The sequence below is a fragment of the Haliotis asinina genome, chromosome 16 (assembly GCF_037392515.1).
Source record: "Haliotis asinina isolate JCU_RB_2024 chromosome 16, JCU_Hal_asi_v2, whole genome shotgun sequence".
Taxonomy (NCBI): domain Eukaryota; kingdom Metazoa; phylum Mollusca; class Gastropoda; order Lepetellida; family Haliotidae; genus Haliotis; species Haliotis asinina.
Genome location: NC_090295.1, coordinates 19,152,986 through 19,171,902, shown reverse-complemented (window position 1 = coordinate 19,171,902; position 18,917 = coordinate 19,152,986). Strand labels below are relative to the sequence as shown.

General features: G+C 38.2%; 2 protein-coding genes across 4 annotated transcripts; both read right to left on the bottom strand.

The window, feature by feature from the left end:
* Positions 1–1,699: 1,699 nt before the first annotated feature.
* On the bottom strand, positions 1,700–6,886 carry LOC137268331 (ependymin-related protein 1-like). 2 transcript variants are annotated; one of them, XM_067802883.1, is made up of 6 exons: positions 6,689–6,886; positions 4,771–4,881; positions 3,555–3,648; positions 2,994–3,170; positions 2,582–2,684; positions 1,700–1,806 (listed from the first exon to the last, which is right to left on the bottom strand). In XM_067802883.1, the coding sequence occupies exons 1-5, from the start codon at positions 6,812–6,814 to the stop codon at positions 2,590–2,592; spliced, it is 603 nt and encodes a 200-aa protein (XP_067658984.1). In that variant the 5' UTR covers positions 6,815–6,886; the 3' UTR covers positions 1,700–1,806; positions 2,582–2,589. The 2 variants fall into 2 exon arrangements, with proteins under 2 accessions (XP_067658984.1, XP_067658983.1); XM_067802882.1 differs by having other exon boundaries at positions 2,586–2,684.
* Positions 6,887–10,297: 3,411 nt separating this feature from the next.
* Positions 10,298–15,816, bottom strand: LOC137268330 (ependymin-related protein 1). Of its 2 annotated transcripts, none has more exons than XM_067802881.1 (6): positions 15,610–15,816; positions 13,414–13,524; positions 12,343–12,436; positions 11,606–11,782; positions 11,175–11,277; positions 10,298–10,404 (listed from the first exon to the last, which is right to left on the bottom strand). In XM_067802881.1, the coding sequence occupies exons 1-5, from the start codon at positions 15,733–15,735 to the stop codon at positions 11,183–11,185; spliced, it is 603 nt and encodes a 200-aa protein (XP_067658982.1). In that variant the 5' UTR covers positions 15,736–15,816; the 3' UTR covers positions 10,298–10,404; positions 11,175–11,182. The 2 variants fall into 2 exon arrangements, with proteins under 2 accessions (XP_067658982.1, XP_067658981.1); XM_067802880.1 differs by having other exon boundaries at positions 11,179–11,277.
* Positions 15,817–18,917: the final 3,101 nt, after the last annotated feature.

The window sequence follows — 18,917 nt, the reverse complement described above, 5'->3', positions numbered from 1 at the left end:
AGTACTTTGAATCAAGTGGAAGCCCCATTAATACGGAAATATGGTGGCATTTGTTTAGTCGAGTCCTTCAGTGTGGTTTGGTGGTTACAGCTTGCACGTGAAACCCAAGTTAGAATCTCCTCGGTGTGTGTGATACCCCAATGTAAAGCTGATGTCTCTCTGATGCTTAAGGATGAAACAACACAGCAAGGCCTTGATGTAACAGTTATCACAATATGATACATATGACGATAGTCATATTCACGCCAAAGAATGAAGAAACGTCTTTGCTATAAACATTCAACTTCCAAAAGGAAAAGCTTTTCATGAACGTATGTTCATAACCTTTTGTTCATTTTAATCCACTTGAAACGTCTTTGAACAATTATTACGAAAGTGTGTTTTCTGTAATTTGTATTATTATTGCTATTATGGGGTCACAATATTTACTTGAGTGATAGTTATTATGGGTCACATTTCGCATCACGGTAACAGTATTTTAGCGACACGCCTTTTAACGTAGCGCTTTAGAGTTGCTTCCCTTTAGGCGTTCTTCTGCATATGACAATGTGTTTTTACTGTTCGTAAACACGAGGCCGAACGAGAAAGTTCTAAGTTAATAGCGATGTGGTGGCACAATGCTGGTACGTTCACGAATCTGTGACTTAATACATAAGGCTGGTTGTTGTGTTGACGACACACACACGGACCTACGCTCAGAGTTATACTGGAGTTGTGTAATCATTCGGCCTACCTACATCTGTCTGCCTCTTTGCCAACGTTCGACCTACACCAGAATGTTCACTGTTAAAGATTTAGCAGCACTGTTTCTCATTGAAAACCAAGACTTTGGAGAGTTAATGTTAGATTTATGATCTGTTACTTTAGATTGGACTCAGCTGCATTGTACTAAACACATGGTAAAACACGTTTGGGGTGAAATGACCCGTCGCCGTTTCATTATCTGTGATACTGTTGCAGTATCGTTGAAGCGATGTACAGTATATTCATGGGGATCTGTTTTACGGCAAGATAGTATCATGTGAGTGTAAAATGTGTAATTTCAGTGAAATAGAGTTTTCTTCAATACGTTTGAGTGAGTGATTGAAAAATCTGATGTTGTGAGTGATTTGAAACCAACGAAGCTCTTGTGTGTGTTGCACCCTGTCTCTTTTTGATTTGCCTTTTTGAAAGGGCATGCCAAAGCCTGAGGAAGGAATGAGCGGGTGGATAATGTTTTGTATCGCTATTTTAAGCCCATAATGAAGATTTTACATGTTGGCTGCCCACACCAAGTTCAAGCAGCCTACACCTCTTGAGTATGGAGGGATACTAAACTAGAATGAAACACACGCGGGTGGTCAGGCTCGCTGACTTGACACATGTCATCGTATCCTAGTCGCTAGAGCGATGCTCATGCTGTTGATCACTGCATCGTCTGGTCCAGAATCGATTATTTACAGACAGCTTGCATATAGCTGGAATAATGTTGTTTGCGGCTTTACTCAATCAACTATTTATCAAACAACTTTTTGAGTAAGGTCATGACCTGTCATAGAGGAATGGTCAGTGGTATGTCAAAAGTACCATCATGATCAACCAACATGCCACTTCAGCCCACGGCATTTGTTTTTTGTTTGTTTTGGTTTTGGTTTTATTTTTGTTGTTTCTTTTTTTCTGTTGGAACACTGTCCTAGAAAAAAATGCAGTGTCAGAAACATTTTACTGAAATGCATTTTATTAATCATAACATGAATATCTTGCACAACAGAGATTTTTACAGTGACTTGGGAACTCTGATCCTCGTACTCCATTTCTAGCAATATTCTGGAACAAATCAAAACAATTCAAAATCACGAAACTGATAAGGAGCATCATTTGGTCAAAGGTACTTTTAAAGTTAAATTGCATCACAATGAAGATAAAAATCAAGAAATGTTTTAATGTATTTTAGCCCCGAACATCACTCCTAAACAAAATATAATCAATAGTAGTCACTATGTGTGTGATGGGATACAGCGATAGAAAACTGTAAAAGATTCACTGTCCTGTCATTGGATGGGACGTATGTGTCTGTTGTTGAATTTGCAATGGCGTGGCAAGGTAGTGTTTACTTTTGTGACTGTTGAGGCACGATTCGAAGTGAATTCGACTGTGGCATTGTGTGCAATTGTAATGTTGAGTGTTGGCCATGTCATTTGAGTTACTGGCTGTGCCTTTGCAAGCTGGTATTGGATGTTGATTGTGTCATCGAGTGAAATGTCAGGTTGAGGTTCACGGTGTCTGTGAGATATGTGAGTCCATGATATATCCACAGCTGTGCCATTTGGTGAAAAGATTGGATTTAATGTTGACCGAGGCATTCAACCAAATATTGGTATTTAATATTGAGTGCGGCAGATTAAATGGATAGTTTGTTATGTCAGCCTTGTATTTGACCGAAAAGCTGCCAGTTGATGTTGGCTGTGCTCCAACGTATATGCCGTCAGTCATTATTTTGTTTCAAGTGAATCTTTCTTATCGTCGTTGTTATTGATTGATATTTTGAATTTGGTGTTTTTGCACATTATTTAAATTGAAACATTTAACGTTCTCGATGTACCTACGATATCAGGCATTGCAGTATGGTGGAATGTCGAAGACGGTAATGTCCTTGATGCCAGGATAGAAGTCGTTGTATCCAACAGTGTAAAAAGAGTTTCCTCCTGGAGAGGAAGAAAACAATTCACAGTTAACAAATAAGCCTTGTCACAATGAATAACATCATAGTTACACTAACGTTCCAAACCTGCTTAAAGAGAGTGTAGGGACTAAATGTCCGAGTTTGGAGAAGATTGCTTCAAAGCATATCTAAAGCATATCCACTCACATAAACATTCAGCTGACTGGAAGTGATCATTTTGAGGCTCTGTTCAAAGTGGGCGTGTACGTGTGCCAGATCATTTACAAGCTCATTCAACTGCAGTGTGGTCAGTCGCCTACCAGGCTCCACTCTCTCACTATCCAGTACATACCTGGGCCGCCGGTTGTGATCGTGCATATGACTATTGGCACACAGCCATCCTGTGACACGGTTGTTACGACGTTGTGATGACTCCCGTCAAGGGAGGTGGTGTTGTAGGTGTACGACTGTGAGTTCAGTCTGCTCTGATTGTAGCCGTAAAACAAAGGACCCAAAAGTTGAGCGCCACCTGAGATAAAACAGTATTAAAAATGCAATGCCATCTGTGATGTGGGAATTGGGGAAAAGTCCCGAAAATGACATAGAAAGTTACTTCAAGTCAGTATCGAATGTTTGACCACAATGTCTTACTGCTCAGCTGTCTTTGTTCATATTTCGCGTGTTCATCTTCTCTGCAAATACATGTAGGTGAGTCGGGATATGCCAACGAGTGGTTGATAGCGCGATGACATACCGTCAGTATCTCAGAAAAAATGACTGTCATCGGCTGTGTTTAGTCTACCTTCAAAGTAACATAGGCACACTGTTTGAACAACGGATAGAGCAGTTCTGTTTCTAATGTGATCTAGGGATATAACATTCAGATATTGTGAAAATATTTGAAATGACTTACCTGGAACACAAACATTCTCCTGATCCTCGAATTGTCCCTGAACGGGAGACTTTGTACAGGTTCGTGCCTTTGCATCAATACTGTAAGCAATCCTCTGCAAAGAAATCGTTATTAGAGCATTACATTACAAGTAGGTATATTCAATTTTTCGAGTATACCAATAACCAATGCCAGTATATGTACATATGAGAAAAAGTAATACATTGCTACAGTGGAAGCTGTCAAAAACAGCATCTGTCCAATCCGGCAACTTGTCAACAGTCAGTCCCATACATGACTTAAACATTTATCATCAGCTGTACAATCCGGCACATCGTCTCAACTGGATTATATATTCAGTCCCAGTGATTGCCGGTTTTGACAGCTTCCACTGTATTGAGATGAAACATGTCCAAAGGAAAGGTATAAAATGTCACATTTTCCATTAATTTCTACATAATCTCTTTCTTCCTTGGCTTCCTCATTCTCATGTTATCAATCTTGTATATCTAATGCCCCCTACGTTTTAATGGTATGTTTTGAAATTATAACGAGCCCGGTCTTAGGGTATGTTAACGAAACAATATCTCTGTGACATACCCATACTCCTCAATATTGCCATCCAATACGAAGACGCACGTATTTCTCTTATACATAAGGGTTAAAGCATAAAGATCTTTGAGTAAATTTCAAATGTAGCTACAATGGATTGATGATTGAAGTAGATGGAAAGCAACATACACACGTTTCGGAAAGGCTGTGTCCAGTGTACATTGTATCAAGAAATGACCAGAAGATGGATATCATTTTATGTTTGAATGGTCATTTTATTATTCAGTGAAATGGGTAATATTTCTGTGAAAACAAATCATTTAAAGTAAAATGTCAGTATTATTCATGTCTTACAATTTAGCTGCTTTGAACTGCCTTGCCACCTACATACTCTGGGCATTACAAAAAGTGCTATTCTTTCATGTTTAATTGTTGATGTGTTAACATAACCAGCATAACTATTGGTGGTATTTTGGGCAATTACGGAAATAAATATGAACTGAAATACGAAAACGAATATGGCCTGGAGGTGATATAAGTAGAAGGCAAGGAGACTTAACATCACATGAAAACATGGGCATGAGAGAATATTCCATGTAAGGACATGTTTTGCGCTTGTTGACCTTGTAGCAATGCTACAATGCATCAGGAATGAGTCGCTAAACCCTATGGAGGACAATCGTACCTTCTTGTAGTCGTAGATTACTTTGGTGGTACCGACGAGCTGCTTGTTGTTGCGGTCGCCGGTGATGAGATATCTTTGGTTGTCACCATCGTAAACAATATAATATAAGGCCTGTAACACAAGATGAAAAGAATCCAAAACGCTGCCTCTTCATTTCAATGCCAAAATCATTTGTGTTTTGGAAAATCGTCACTACAATGACGTGGTACTCAATTGAAGGATAGAAAACATGGTCCGTTCCTATTTCCAATTTTAATATCTATTGGCATGACGTAATACATTACCTTTTCTGGGCAATACCATTGATATCTCGATACATCGATAGAAATTGATGATTCTCAAGTGTGAATGATGGTTTGGTGTTTTCTGATTTTAGTTTTCACCAGGTCGTGAAACGAAGGTATGCAAATTTGTAGTAATGCACTTCACACATTCTAAAATGCCACTCAAAGAAATTCAAATATTGCCAGGTTTCGCTCAAGTACCCTTTTGATGCTATGGGTCAAGTTACTCTTCAGGGGCTCTACTGACGAAGCAACCTTTTCATAGGTTAACTTTAGCTCCCATTCCTTAACATTGAACTAAAGTTACCTCAGCGACTTAAGATCACCTTTGTGAAAGGAGGCCCAACTCAAGCACCTATATGTTCTAGAAATCAGAACTCAAGTGATCATACTCTTAGCCTGGCTTCCTGTCCAGGTGTCTTATCTAAGAGACATACTTTAGGAGTAGGCATTTTTGCGCTCTTAGCACTCATTTCACCTGCCGAGTCTACTCACTCTTTTGAGCGGTGGAGTGATTAACCCCACAAGCGCGTTTGACTTTCCCAATTGTCGTAGAGACATGTTTAGGATAGATTTCTCCAGGTTCTAAATCTCACATTGGTAACATGTCACGACTTATTGGATGTCTATGTTGATAGTTTGATTCAGTAACCCAGCTAACACACAATGTTTTGCAACGTTGTGGGAAGGATTATATTGGTAACGACACAACATTTTTACAACGGTAATATTTCGTCATATTATAACGTTTTGTCATACCGTAATAACATGGTTACACATTAGCGTTGAAGAAACCTTATGCTTTGGGGCTCCTATCAGCGTTACAAAATTACATGATGTAAGGATAGGTTACTGTTAAACTTTTTAATCTCAGATTCTTTTTTTTCACTTTTGAGGTACAGCATCAGAAAACGCGACCAAATCACATGCAAATTGACGAATAAGCAAGGAGGTGAATTTCTGCCTGGTTTCATATGCACTGTTCACTACTGAGAAAAATATTCACCGATGAACATTAAATAGAACATTAAGACAATGTATACTTCGTTCGCATCCAATAACTTTCACCTTCTGACGACTTAAACAATACGTTTCAGGCCACAGCGTTGTGACAGAGTACCCCTGTTTATAGATATTGTCTGTATCCAAAAACACCACAGTGAGTGAGTGAGTTTACTTTTACGCCGCACTCAGCCATGTTCCACCTATGTGCAGGTGGTCTGTAAATAATTGAGTCTGGAAGGGACAGTGTCCATGACTGTCAAAGGCCTTGTATTGTCATTCAGCGCGTTCGGAAATGACACCAGAGATTACGGGCGCATTTGTTAAAGAATATGCGACCTTAGATACAAATATGAAGACCAAAATTGAAACTGCTAATGAAAAGTATTCATACACAGTTATTTGAGTCTTTGATAAACTTTTAGAAGTTTGGGAAATTTTTAATCTTCATATCGTGATAATGCTGCAACATGAGATTTTCAGCAGAGATTCTTTGAATGTAATTGTAACTGTTTCGTTGATGCAGCGGTACATCTGATCATTCGGGTCATTCCGAACGCATTACCTGGAGGTGAAATAAAGAAGGAAAGCTGTGACATTTGTCCAACATGATTGTTAGGCTTGGTACTTACACGTATTGTGGTCGTGGAGTTGACAAAGGTTACATATTGGTATGAGTTGAATTGCTTGGGTGGACAACAGATGCTTCCACTGACAACAGTGAGACCAGCAAGGAAAAGTGCTGCTTGAAGGATCATGATGGTAGGGTTTTCGTTGCAGATATATCTGTACCAAGTGCTCAGACAACCTCGTCCCGACGAACACAATTCCAACCGGTGTTCCTTATATCTACAGAGAGGAGAAGCACGTGATGGATCTGTAAAGGTAAAATGAATATTTATGAAGTATGAGCTATTTTCCGAAATGAAACACTCGACAGTTACGCGATAAGTGGAAAAAAATACGCAATTCAATGTAATATTCAGACAGACATGTGAGAGACAGTAATATTATTATGTAACAAGGTGATCGTCCTGAGAAGCCTATGTTATTTGTGGCGACAAAAGTGTTCCCGAGAACGCAACCATACAATGTGTCCTGAATATTAATTATAATAAATATGAATTTCGACTCTATCCTTTGGCTCCTCAGTGTGTTCATTGCGAAATGCTTGAGTGAGCAGCATTGAGAAAACAACTTGCTATATCATTGTACAGATATGAAATAGAAAAAGGAGCCTTTCCTATATCAAGTCTTACAAGTTACAGAAAGTTTCGAAGGGAAACATGATTGGATAACACGAACTTGATGTTTAGTATCAAACATGAGACGCAAAGACGTGTCACATATGAGGTGAGTATCTGATAAGATTTCAGGCATTACATTAGGAGTAGTACATTTGGACATGTAACGTTTGCAGAGCTCCACATAAGGCGCGTATTTGCAGACTTTACTGAAGAAAAATCACCTTTGCTCAATCAGTTACCATTACGGGAGTACAAAAACCTCATACGAATCACCTAAAGCCCAATAGCTCTAGAATACCTTGCGTACTTTCTACTCAATTAACTATACTGGCTTATGTATGAACGATGATAATTTGTTGTGGCTCCCAATCTCTATAACAACGCTAGCAAATGTTAAGTGATGATTGTATATGCATATACTGTTATGGCCGTAGTCACTCTCTGGATTTTACTGTAGTAATCACGTGACTTCCATGTTGAGCGTTTCAAAATGGCTTCCAACTATTTGTCAACGCAAAAATTACTAAAAACTTAGATCTATTGAGAAGCATTTGTATTTATGTATTTGACAGTGTTAATTACACAATAAGGATAAGAAGCTTTGAGTTGAAGTACTCAATGCCTTGAACTAGGGGGAGTACATGCTAGTTAGTACTCACAACATTCAATTGCTCATACATAAACAGACATGGGAGTAAATACCCAGTTACTTGGAAAATTATCTGGAGTCCTGGTTTGTGAGGGTTCATGTTTCATAAAACTATCAAATATATGGTGCGTCGTCTCATCATTTACAAAGTGTCTGATGGTGAATATTTGAGAATCTATACACAGAATAATGCCATTTTGAGAATATATTTGTCGGACTATCAGACAGCAGGTACCCAAAAGGGAATATCAAAAGGTAGTGAGCCCACCTGTATTATCAATGTTCAATGGTTGTAAAGTTTCCACTTTATTCTGAAGGGATCATTAACAAAGCCATATCCAAAGTTTCACATATGTGGGTAATGTGGTTCACGAGATAAGAGACATCACAATACATTAATATTTCGTTTAATGGTTTCCAAAAGAAACAAACTTCAGTGAACTTTAATGTGGTTCACTGGGGTATAACATTTGTAAAATATTTTGCAGAACCTGAAAACGATATGTCATTTGGTACCTCTTGGATAACGGTATGTGCTCACATAATATTATATAAAATATGTTTAGAATGGTATTAGGTGCATTCACGTGTTAATCACCAGCCAGTGATTTGAATTGCTTGATTTATATTTAGACAGGACCTGCTTTTTAAGGACATCGCCATTTTAATCTTTAGCTAATATTGTGTCCAGATATTCAAGCTGGCACTGTTTACAAGTTATTGGGAGCCGACACCTTTGTGACCATTGCCATAATATCATATAAAGTATGACCAGAATGATACTGGGGAAACTGTCGTAACTTCAACATCCGAGTGTAGTTTCAAACTGCTTTTTATGCACTTTAACATCTAAGTTGATTCCATCTCAAACACACAAAACAGTTTCTAAATTAACGTCGTTGTGGTGGCACAGTGCTCGAACATTCAAGAATCTGTGACTGAATATATACGGCTGGTTATTGTGTTGACGACACACACGGACTTACACTCAAAGCTATACTGGAGTTGTGTCAACCATCGGCCTACCTACATCTGTTTGCCTCTTCGCCAACGTTCAACCTACTTTCCAGAATGATTGCTGTGAAAGATTTATTAAAACTGTTTCTCACTGAAAACCAAGACTTTGGTGAGTTAATCTTATATTTGTGACTCATGACTTTGGATTTGACTCAGCTACATTGTACTAGGAACTTCTGTTGTGAATCATTGTATCTTGCTCTTTGGTCAATACATAATACTGAACTTTTTAGACTTGTCTGTGTTATATTTTGCTGGCTCATAGGGGATTATTAACCTTAACTGTAAAGTAATTATGTAGTTGAATGAGTTTACTGATACATTAAACATGTGTCGCTTATAGTACTGTTGCATGAGAAATCACGGTAAACTGACACCCAATGTTTCGCTCTGTTCCCTGTCGTTTCACCCCAAGTTGTTTCACGGAAGGGCGTTAGCCGATGCAACTCAGATAACACATCAACCTGAATGTGCTGTTTCGACAATATACACAGATGAAAACAGTATTGGCTGGGCTGGGGTGAAACATGTTTGATGTGAAATGACCCTGCACCGTTTCATTCCCTGTGATATACGATTGTAGTGTTGTTCAAGAGATGTAAACTGTATTCACGAGGATTTATTTTACGACTTGAGAGTATCATATGAGTGTAAAATGTTCTATTTCAATGAAACAGAGTTTGCTTTGCTAAGTTTGAGTGAGTGATGAAAATATATGATTTTGTGAGTGATTTGAAACCAACCCAGCCCTTGTGTGTGTTGTAAGCTGTCTCTTTTGTGTTTACTTCCTGGGACATGACAAAGCCTCAGGAAGGAACGAGTGAGTAGGTAAACGTTTACACCAATATTTAAGCCCATAATGAAGAACAAGACTGCACAACTTCAAACAGCCTACATGTCCTGAGTACCGAGGGATACTAAACTAGAATGAAATACACGCGGGTGGTCAGGCTCGCTGACTTGACACGTCAATCAACTTAATCAATTGTTATTCAAACAACTTTGTAAGTAAGGTCATGTACTGTCATACAGGAATGGACAATGGTATATGTACAGCACTAGCATGAACAACCAATATGCCACTTACACCCACGGTATTTGTTTTGTTTTTGTTTTTGTTTTGTTTTGTTTTGTTTTGTTTGTTTGTTGTTTTTTGGGATGGTGGTTCTTTGTTTGTTTGGAGTTTGTTTAGTTTATTTTTGCTGATGTTGTTGTTGCTGTTTCTTGTTTCTGTTTCATTTCCTAATTGCATCTGGACAATTTTTTCAATAGATATCGATTTTTTGGGTCGGAACACTGTTGCAGAAAAAAACAAAAGTGTCGCAACATTTTACTGAAATGCTTTTTATTAATCATAACATGAATATCTTGCAAGATAGACATTTTTACACAGACTTGAGAACTCTGATCCTTGCACTCCATTTCCAGCAATGTTCTGAAACAAATGAAAACAATTCAAACTCATGAAATTGATAAGGAACATCATTTGGTCAAAGGTATTTTTAGAGTTAAATTGCATCACAATGAAGATAAAATTCAAGAAATATTTTAATGTATTATAGCCCTGAACATCACTCGTAAACAAAACATAATAAATTGTAGTCACTATGTGTGTGATGAGATACAATGAAGGATCATTGTAACAGATTCACTGTCCTGTCATTGGATGGGAAGTCTTTGTCTGTTGTTGAATTTGCTACGGCGTGGCAAGGTAGTGTTTAATTTCTTCACTGTTGAGGCACGATCCGAAGTGAATTCGACTGTGGCATTGTGTGCAATTGTAATGTTGAGTGTTGGCCATATCATTTGAGCTACTGGTTGTGGCTTTGAAAGCTGGTATTGGATGTTGATTGTGTCATCGAGTGAAATGTAAGGACTTGAGGTTCACGGTTTTTGTGAGATCTGATATACTCACAGTTGTGCTATTGGGTGAAAAGATTGGATGTAATATTGACCGAGGAATTCACCAAAATGGATAGTATGTCATGTCAGCCTTGTGTTTGAGTGAAAAGCTGTCAGTCATTGTTGCCTGTTCCTCACAGTACGTGAATGGTATGTCATGCACCCATGCTGTTAATCCGTCAGTCAGTGACGGAAATGGGAATCATTATTATTTTTCACGTGTTATCGTTGTTATTGTGTGATAATTTGAATTTGGTGTTTTTGCTCATTATGGAAATGAAGCATTTAACGTTCTCGATGTACCTACGGCATCAGGCATTGCAGTATGGTGGAATGTCGAAGACAGTAATGTCCTTGATGCCAGGATAGAAGTCGTTGTATCCGACAGTGTAAAGAGAGTTTCCTCCTGGAGAGGAAGAAAACAATTCATAGTTAACAATTAAGCCTTGTCACAGTGAATAACACCATAGTTACACTAACGTTACAAACCTGCTTAAAGAGAGTGTAGGGACTAAATGTCCGAGTTTGGAGAAGATTGCTTCAAAGCATATCTAAAACCCCATCCACTCTGTCTGAAATCTTACTCTTTCTAAACATTCAGTTGACTGGACGTGATCATTTTGAGGCTCTGTTCAAAGTGAGCATGTACGTGTGCTAGATCATTTACAAGCTCATTCACTTCCCGAGTGATCAGTCGCCTACCAGGCTCCACTCTCTCACAATCCAGTACATACCTGGGCCGCCGGTTGTGATCGTGCATATGACTATTGGCACACAGTCATCCTCTGACACGGTTGTTACGACGTTGTGATGACTCCCGTCGAGGGAGGTGGTGTTGTAAGCGTACGACTGTGAGTTCAGTCTGCTCTGATTGTAGCCGTAAAACAAAGGACCCAAAATTTCAGCGCCACCTGAGATAAAACAGTATTAAAAATACAATGTCATCTGTGATGTGGGGATGGTGGAACAGTTCCGAAAATGACGTGGAAAGTCCTTCAAGTCAGTATTGAATGTTTGACCAAGTTGTCTTACTGCTCAACTGTCTTTGTCTGTTAGTATTTCGTGATTCTACAGTTTCATCTTCTCCTCAAATGCAGTGGAAGCTGTCTAAATCGGCACTCACTGGGACTGAATAAATCATCTAGTGTAGACAAAGTGCCGGATTGTAGAGCTGATGATAAATGTTCAAGTCAAGTATGGGATTTCATGCTGGTGTTGACAACTTGCCGGAATGGACAAATGCTGTTTTTGACAGCTTCCACTGTAGCTGAGTCGGGATATGCAAACGAGTGGTTGATAGCCCGATGGCATACCGTCAGTATCTCAGAAACCTGACCTTCGCCGACCGTTATTAGTGTACCTTCAAAGTGACATGGGCACACTGTTTGAACAACGGATAGAACAGTTGTGTTTCTAATGTGATCTAGGGATATAACATTCAGATATTGTCCAAATATTTTAAATGACTTACCTGGAACACAAACATTCTCCTGATCCTCGAATTGTCCCTGAACGGGAAACTTTGAACAGGTTCGTGCCTTTGCATCAATACTGTAAGCAATCCTCTGCAAACAAATCGTTATCAGACCATTATAGGGATACGTAGGGGATATTACATTTTGCGAGTATACCACTAACTAATGGCAGTACATGTACGTATGAGAAATAGTGATATATATTTATTCAGATGAAACATATCCAAAGGAAAGGTATAGACAATCACATTTTCCCTAAATTTCTATATAATCTCTTTCCTCCTTGGCTTCCTCATTCTCATGTTATGAACCTTGTGCATCGAATGCACCCTACTTCTTAATGGTATTTTTGAAATTATAACGCAACCAGTCTTTGGGTATGTTAACGAAAGAACATCTTTGTGACATGGCCATACTCCTCAAAATTAACAATACGAAGACGCATGTATTTCTTTCATACATAAGGGTTAAAGCATGAAGAATAGCTTTGAGTAATTTTGGAATGTAGCAACTATGGACTGTTAATTGAAGTACAGAAGTACTGTACTGTAGATAGAAAGCAAAACACACACACGCTTCAGAACGGTTGTGTGCAGTATACATTGTACCAAAACCAGAAAATGGATATCATTTTATGTTTGAATGGTCATTTTATTATTTAGTAAAATGTGTAATATTACCGCAATGTTTCAGTGAAAACAAATCATTCAAAGTAAAATGTCAATATTAGACTTCAAATTTAGCGGTTTTGAACTGCCTTGTCACCTACTTACTCTATGCATTAAGAAAAGTTCTATTTTTAATGTTTATTTGTTTATGTGTTAACATAACCAACACAAGTATTGGTATTGTATTTTTGGAAATAACGGAAATAAATATGAAGTGAAATACGAAAACTTGTATGAATTGGGGTGGTATCAGTAGAAGGAAGGGAGGCATAACATCACATGAAAACATGGGCATGAGAGAATATTCCATGTAAGGAAATTTATTGTGCTTGTTCACCTAGTCGCAATGCAACAATGCACCGGGAATGAGTCGCTAAACCCTATGGAGGACTTTCTTACCTTCTTGTAGTCGTAGATTACTTTGGTGGTACCGACGAGCTGCTTGTTGTTGCGGTCGCCGGTGATGAGATATCTTTGGTTGTCACCATCGTAAACAATATAATATAAGGCCTGTAACACAAGATGAAAAGAATTCAAAACGCCGCACCCTTCATTTCATTGCCAAAATCATTTGTGTTTTGGAAAATCGTCACTACAACGACGTAGTACTCAATTGAAGGATAGAAAACATGGTCCGTTCCTATTTCCAAATTTAATATCTATTGGCATGACATAGTACATCACCTTTTCTGGGCAATGGCATTGATATCTCGATACATCGATAGAAAGTGATGATTCTGAAGTGTGAATGATGGTTTAGTGTTAACCTTAGCTCCCATTCCTTGTGAAAGGAGGCCCAACTCAAGCACCTGCATGTTCTAGAAATGCAACATGCTCATGCCAAGTGATCGTACTCTTAGACTGGTTTTGTATCAGGCGCGTTTGCCTTATCTTAGTTGTCTAAGAGACATACTTTAGGAGTAGGCATTTTTGCGCTTTCTTATCACTCATTTCACTTCCCGAGTCTACTCACTCTGTTGAGCGGTGCAGTCATTAATCCCACACGCGCGTTTGACTTTCCCAATTGTCGTAGAGACATGTTTAGGGTAGGCCAAATCTGACTCACACTCCCTGAATTGAAGCAAGTCTAGAATTTTCCAGGTGCTAGATCGCACATTGTTATAATGTCACGACGTGGAAGAAACGTTAAGCTCTCAACGTTATAACAACGTTTCCTATGACATGGTGTAAAGATAAGTTTCTGTTAAACTTTTCACTTTGAGATTCTTTCTTCACTTTTGAGCTACAGCTTCAGATAACACACGACCAAACAACGTGCAAATTGACGAATAAACAAGGAAGTGAATTCCTGCCTGGTTTCGTATGTACTGTTCACTCCTGAGAAAACTTTTCAACTATGAACATTAAATAGAACATTAAGACAATGTGAAATGCTTTAGCATCAAATTACTTTCATCTTGTGACGAGGTAAACATGACTTATCAGTCCACAACGTTGTAAATAGTAAAAGTAAGAGTAAATAGTAGTTCACAGAATAAAACTGTAACAAAAACATTACGTTGTCACAACAACGTCACATGCTTAACTGGGAATAGAGATTATAGAGGAGTGGGAGAAGAAGATGACAATAGAGGATGACGGTTTGAAACCAATGGCATGGGGAGGTCGCAATTTCTGAAAAGAAAAATCAGTTTGGGTGTGCATCCTGCCCACGTGCAAGAAAGACTTTCTTCCTATAATGCCTTTGTTTATAACCATAGATTGTATCCAAAAACATCAAAGTGAGTGAGTGAGTGAGTTTACTTTCACGTCGCACGCAGCAATGTTCCAGCTATATAGCAGCGGTATGTAAATAATCGAGTCTGTACCAGAAAATCCAGTGATCAGCAACAATGACCATCGATCTGCGCAGTGGGAACCAGGGACATGTGTGAACCATGTCAGCGAGCCTTATCAGCTGATCCCATTAGTCGCTTCTTACGACAAGCATACTCGCCTTTTATGGCAAACATGAGTTACTGAAGGCCTGTTCTACCCTGGGCCTTCACGGGTCATGTCGCACTCAGCAATGTTCAAGCTATATGGCGGCGATCTGTAAAAAATTGAGTCTGGACCAGACAATCCAGTGGTCAACAACATGGAAAATCGATTTACGCAATTGGAATGCGTCAAGGAAGACAGAAAACCAGGCCACCTAGTCCCGTTAGTCGCATCTCATGACAATTATGGTCTGATGAAAATTACATCTATCCTTGTACCTGATTTTATTCCTCTGAATTACCGATGACTGCCAAAGACCACGCACTGTCATTCAGCGTGTTCGGAAATGACACCAAAGATCACGGGCGCATTTGCGAAAGAATCAAGCAACATGATTTAATACTGAAATTGCTAATGAAAAGTATTCATACACAGTTAGTTGAATCTTTGATAAACTTTTAGAAGTTTTGGAAATAGTGATCTGCATATCGTGATAATGCTGCAACATGAGATTCTTTCAATGTAATTGTAACTGGTTCATTAAAGCGGACTTACATCTGATTATTCGGGTCATTCCGAACGCATTACCTGGAGGTGAAATAAAAAGGAAAGATGTGATATTTGTCCAACATGATTGTTAGGCTTGGTACTTACACGTATTGTGGTCGTGGAGTTGACAAAGGTTACATACTGGTATGAGTTGAATTGCTTGGGTGGACAACAGATGCTTCCACTGACAACAGTGAGACCAGCAAGGAAAAGTGCTGCTTGAAGGATCATGATGGTAGGGTTTTCGTTGCAGATATATCTGTACAAGTGCTCAGACAACCTCGTCCCGACGAACACAATTCCAATCGGTGTTCCTTATATCTACAGAGAAGAGAAGCACGTGATGCATCTGTAAAGGTAAAATGAATATTTATGAAGCATGAGCTGTTTTCCGAAATGAAACACACGACAGTTACGTGATAAATTGAAATAAATAAGCAATTCAATTTAACATTCAGACAGACATGTGAGAGACAGTAATATTATTATGTAACAAGGTGATCGTCCTGAGAAGCCTATGTTATTTGTGACAAACGTTTCCCGAGAAGGTAACCATACGTATACAATGTGTCCTGAATATTAATTATAATAAATACGAACGTCCACCTTATCCTATCGTTCCATGTCCGATTTGGCTCTTCAGTATGTTCATTGCGAAATGAGTGAGTGAGTAGCATTGAGAAAAATAACTACAGATATGAAATAGAAACAATGAGACTTCCTTATATCAAGTCATACGAGTTGCAGAAATTTTCGAAGGGAAATCATTTCAACATGTATTGTAGCATTGATTGGATAACACGAGCTTGATGTTTAGTATCAAACATGAGACGCAAAGACGTGTCACATATGAGGTGAGTATCTGATAAGATTTCAGGCATTACATCAGGCGTAGTACATTTCGACATGTAACGTTTGTGAGGGTTTATATTTGATAAGGGTATCAAATATAACGTTCCTCGTCTCATCATTTACAAAGTGTCTGATGGTGAATATTTGAGTTTCTATACACAGAATAACACCATCTTGAGAATATACGTGTCGGATTATCAGATAGCAGGTACAGGAGGGAATATAAAAAAGTATTGAGCCCAACTATATTATCAATGTCCAATGTTTGTAAAGTGTCCACTGTATTCTGAAGGGGTCATTTGCAAAGCCATATCCAAAGTTTTACATATGTGGGTAATGTGGTTAACGAGATATGAGTCATCACAACACACTGGGATATAATATTTGTAAAATAATTTGCAGAACCTGAAAACGAGATGTCATTTGGTACCTCTTGGATAACGATATGTCCTCAGATAATATCATATAAAATATGCTCAGAATGGTATTGGGTGTATTTACGTCTTTATCACCAGCCAGTGATTTGCTTCGCTTGATTTATATCTAGACAGGGTCTGTTTTTAAGGACATCGCCATTTTAATCTTTCACAAACATTGTGTCCAGATATTCAAGCTGGCACTGTTTACAGTTTATGGGGAGACGAATCTCCGTGACCATTTAGTATTTATGTTAAAACCTTGGCATCATGTTTGAATAGTAACTACATTAGAATCAGTCATGTCCTTATGACCTTATAAAGGGACTGGTAGTGTCTCCAATCGAGAGTCTTTCAGTAAACATAGATATGAAGGGTGAGGGAGGGGTGCACTTTAATATCTAATGATAGTTGATTCTAGCAGACTTTTACCTATATCAAACACACAAAACAGTTCTTGCATATTTGTTTCCTGAAGTCTGCGATGCATTTATTGCATTTTGCATTTTGTGGGGTACCAAGCTAAGAGGGCAAACAAAATGTTGGGTCGTGAGACTGGAACATAGGAAACCAATTTACTTGAGGTTGACAGATATTATGTAGAAAAAAGGAAATATGCAAGCAGCTGCATTTCTGTCATTTTCCTGGTGAGGCTAAAATTTTACATACCCTAGTAACGTCTCATCACGCATAAAATGTATGATGGTGAATAATTGAGAATATATACATGTACGGAATTTACATGTGCAGATATCACGTTTTGTGATGGCCAATATCTTTTAAGTTACACTTCTCAGCCTGTCAGATAGAAGGGATACCGTTTCATCACGTATAAAATATATGATAGTGAATATTTGAGAATATGTCCGGAATAACATCAGACATAAGGCAACTCAAATATGAAGTTTGTGATGGCGAATATCTCCAGATTGTACTTGTCAGACTGTCAGATAGAGGGGATAATATCTTAGCACGTATAAAATGTACAAAATGTGAATGTTTGAGAATATTTATGGAATATTACTAAACACACGTCAACTCAGATATGAAGTATGTGACGGCAAATGTCTGAAGATATATAATAATTATTGATGAATATATAAATCAACTTAGATATGAAAAAGGTAGTGGCGAATGTCTGACAATATATACTAAATAATATCAAACAAGTCAAATTACATATGATGTGCGCAGTGGCGAATATCTGACAATATATGCGAAATAATACTATACAGAACTCAACTCAGAGTGTTGTGTGGCGGCACATATCTGAGAATATGTGATCAACACTAATAAAGATATGAAGTGTGCATTGGCGAATATCTGACAGTACATACGAAAAAATATCAGGTCAGCTTAGATTTGAAGTATATAGCAGCCAATATGTGGCAACATACACGAAATAATATCAAACATAGGTCAGCTTAGATTTGAAGTATATAGCAGCCAACATGTCACAACATACATGAAATAATATCAAACATAGGTCAGCTTAGATTTGAAGTATGTAGCAGCCAACATGTCACAACATACACGACATAATATCAAACATAGGTCAGCTTAGATTTGAAGTATGTAGCAGTCAACATGTCACAACATACACGAAATAATATCAAACATAGGTCAGCTTAGATTTGAAGTATATAGCAGCCAACATGTCACAACATACATGAAATAATATCAAACATAGGTCAGCTTAGATTTGAAGTATGTAGCAGCCAATATGTGGCAACATACACGAAATAATATAAAACTTAGGTCAGCTTAGATTAAAAGTGTATGGTGGCAAACATCTTACAATATATCCTCCTGGGATCCATCAATGACATTGTTTTCCTATAACTCAGTCAGGCCTGGTTTTATTGTCAAATATGATTCGTTCATGGAGGTGATAAACCCAGTTTGAATGCTGCATGGAGATTCCCCCATACAAATGTAAGGGGTCCTCATATGTGGACATGGAGTACAAACTTGACCACAATGTTTCCAGTGTTCATGCACGTGAACAAAATAAGAAAGCCAAGTTCAAAGAGATATGCAGTATAAAAACAAAACAGGATGCTAAATTAAACGGATGTCATGGCAACCAATTAGAACTTAATCACAGGGTGAAAGAGAAAAACAAAGAATGGTTCTCGTTTGTGA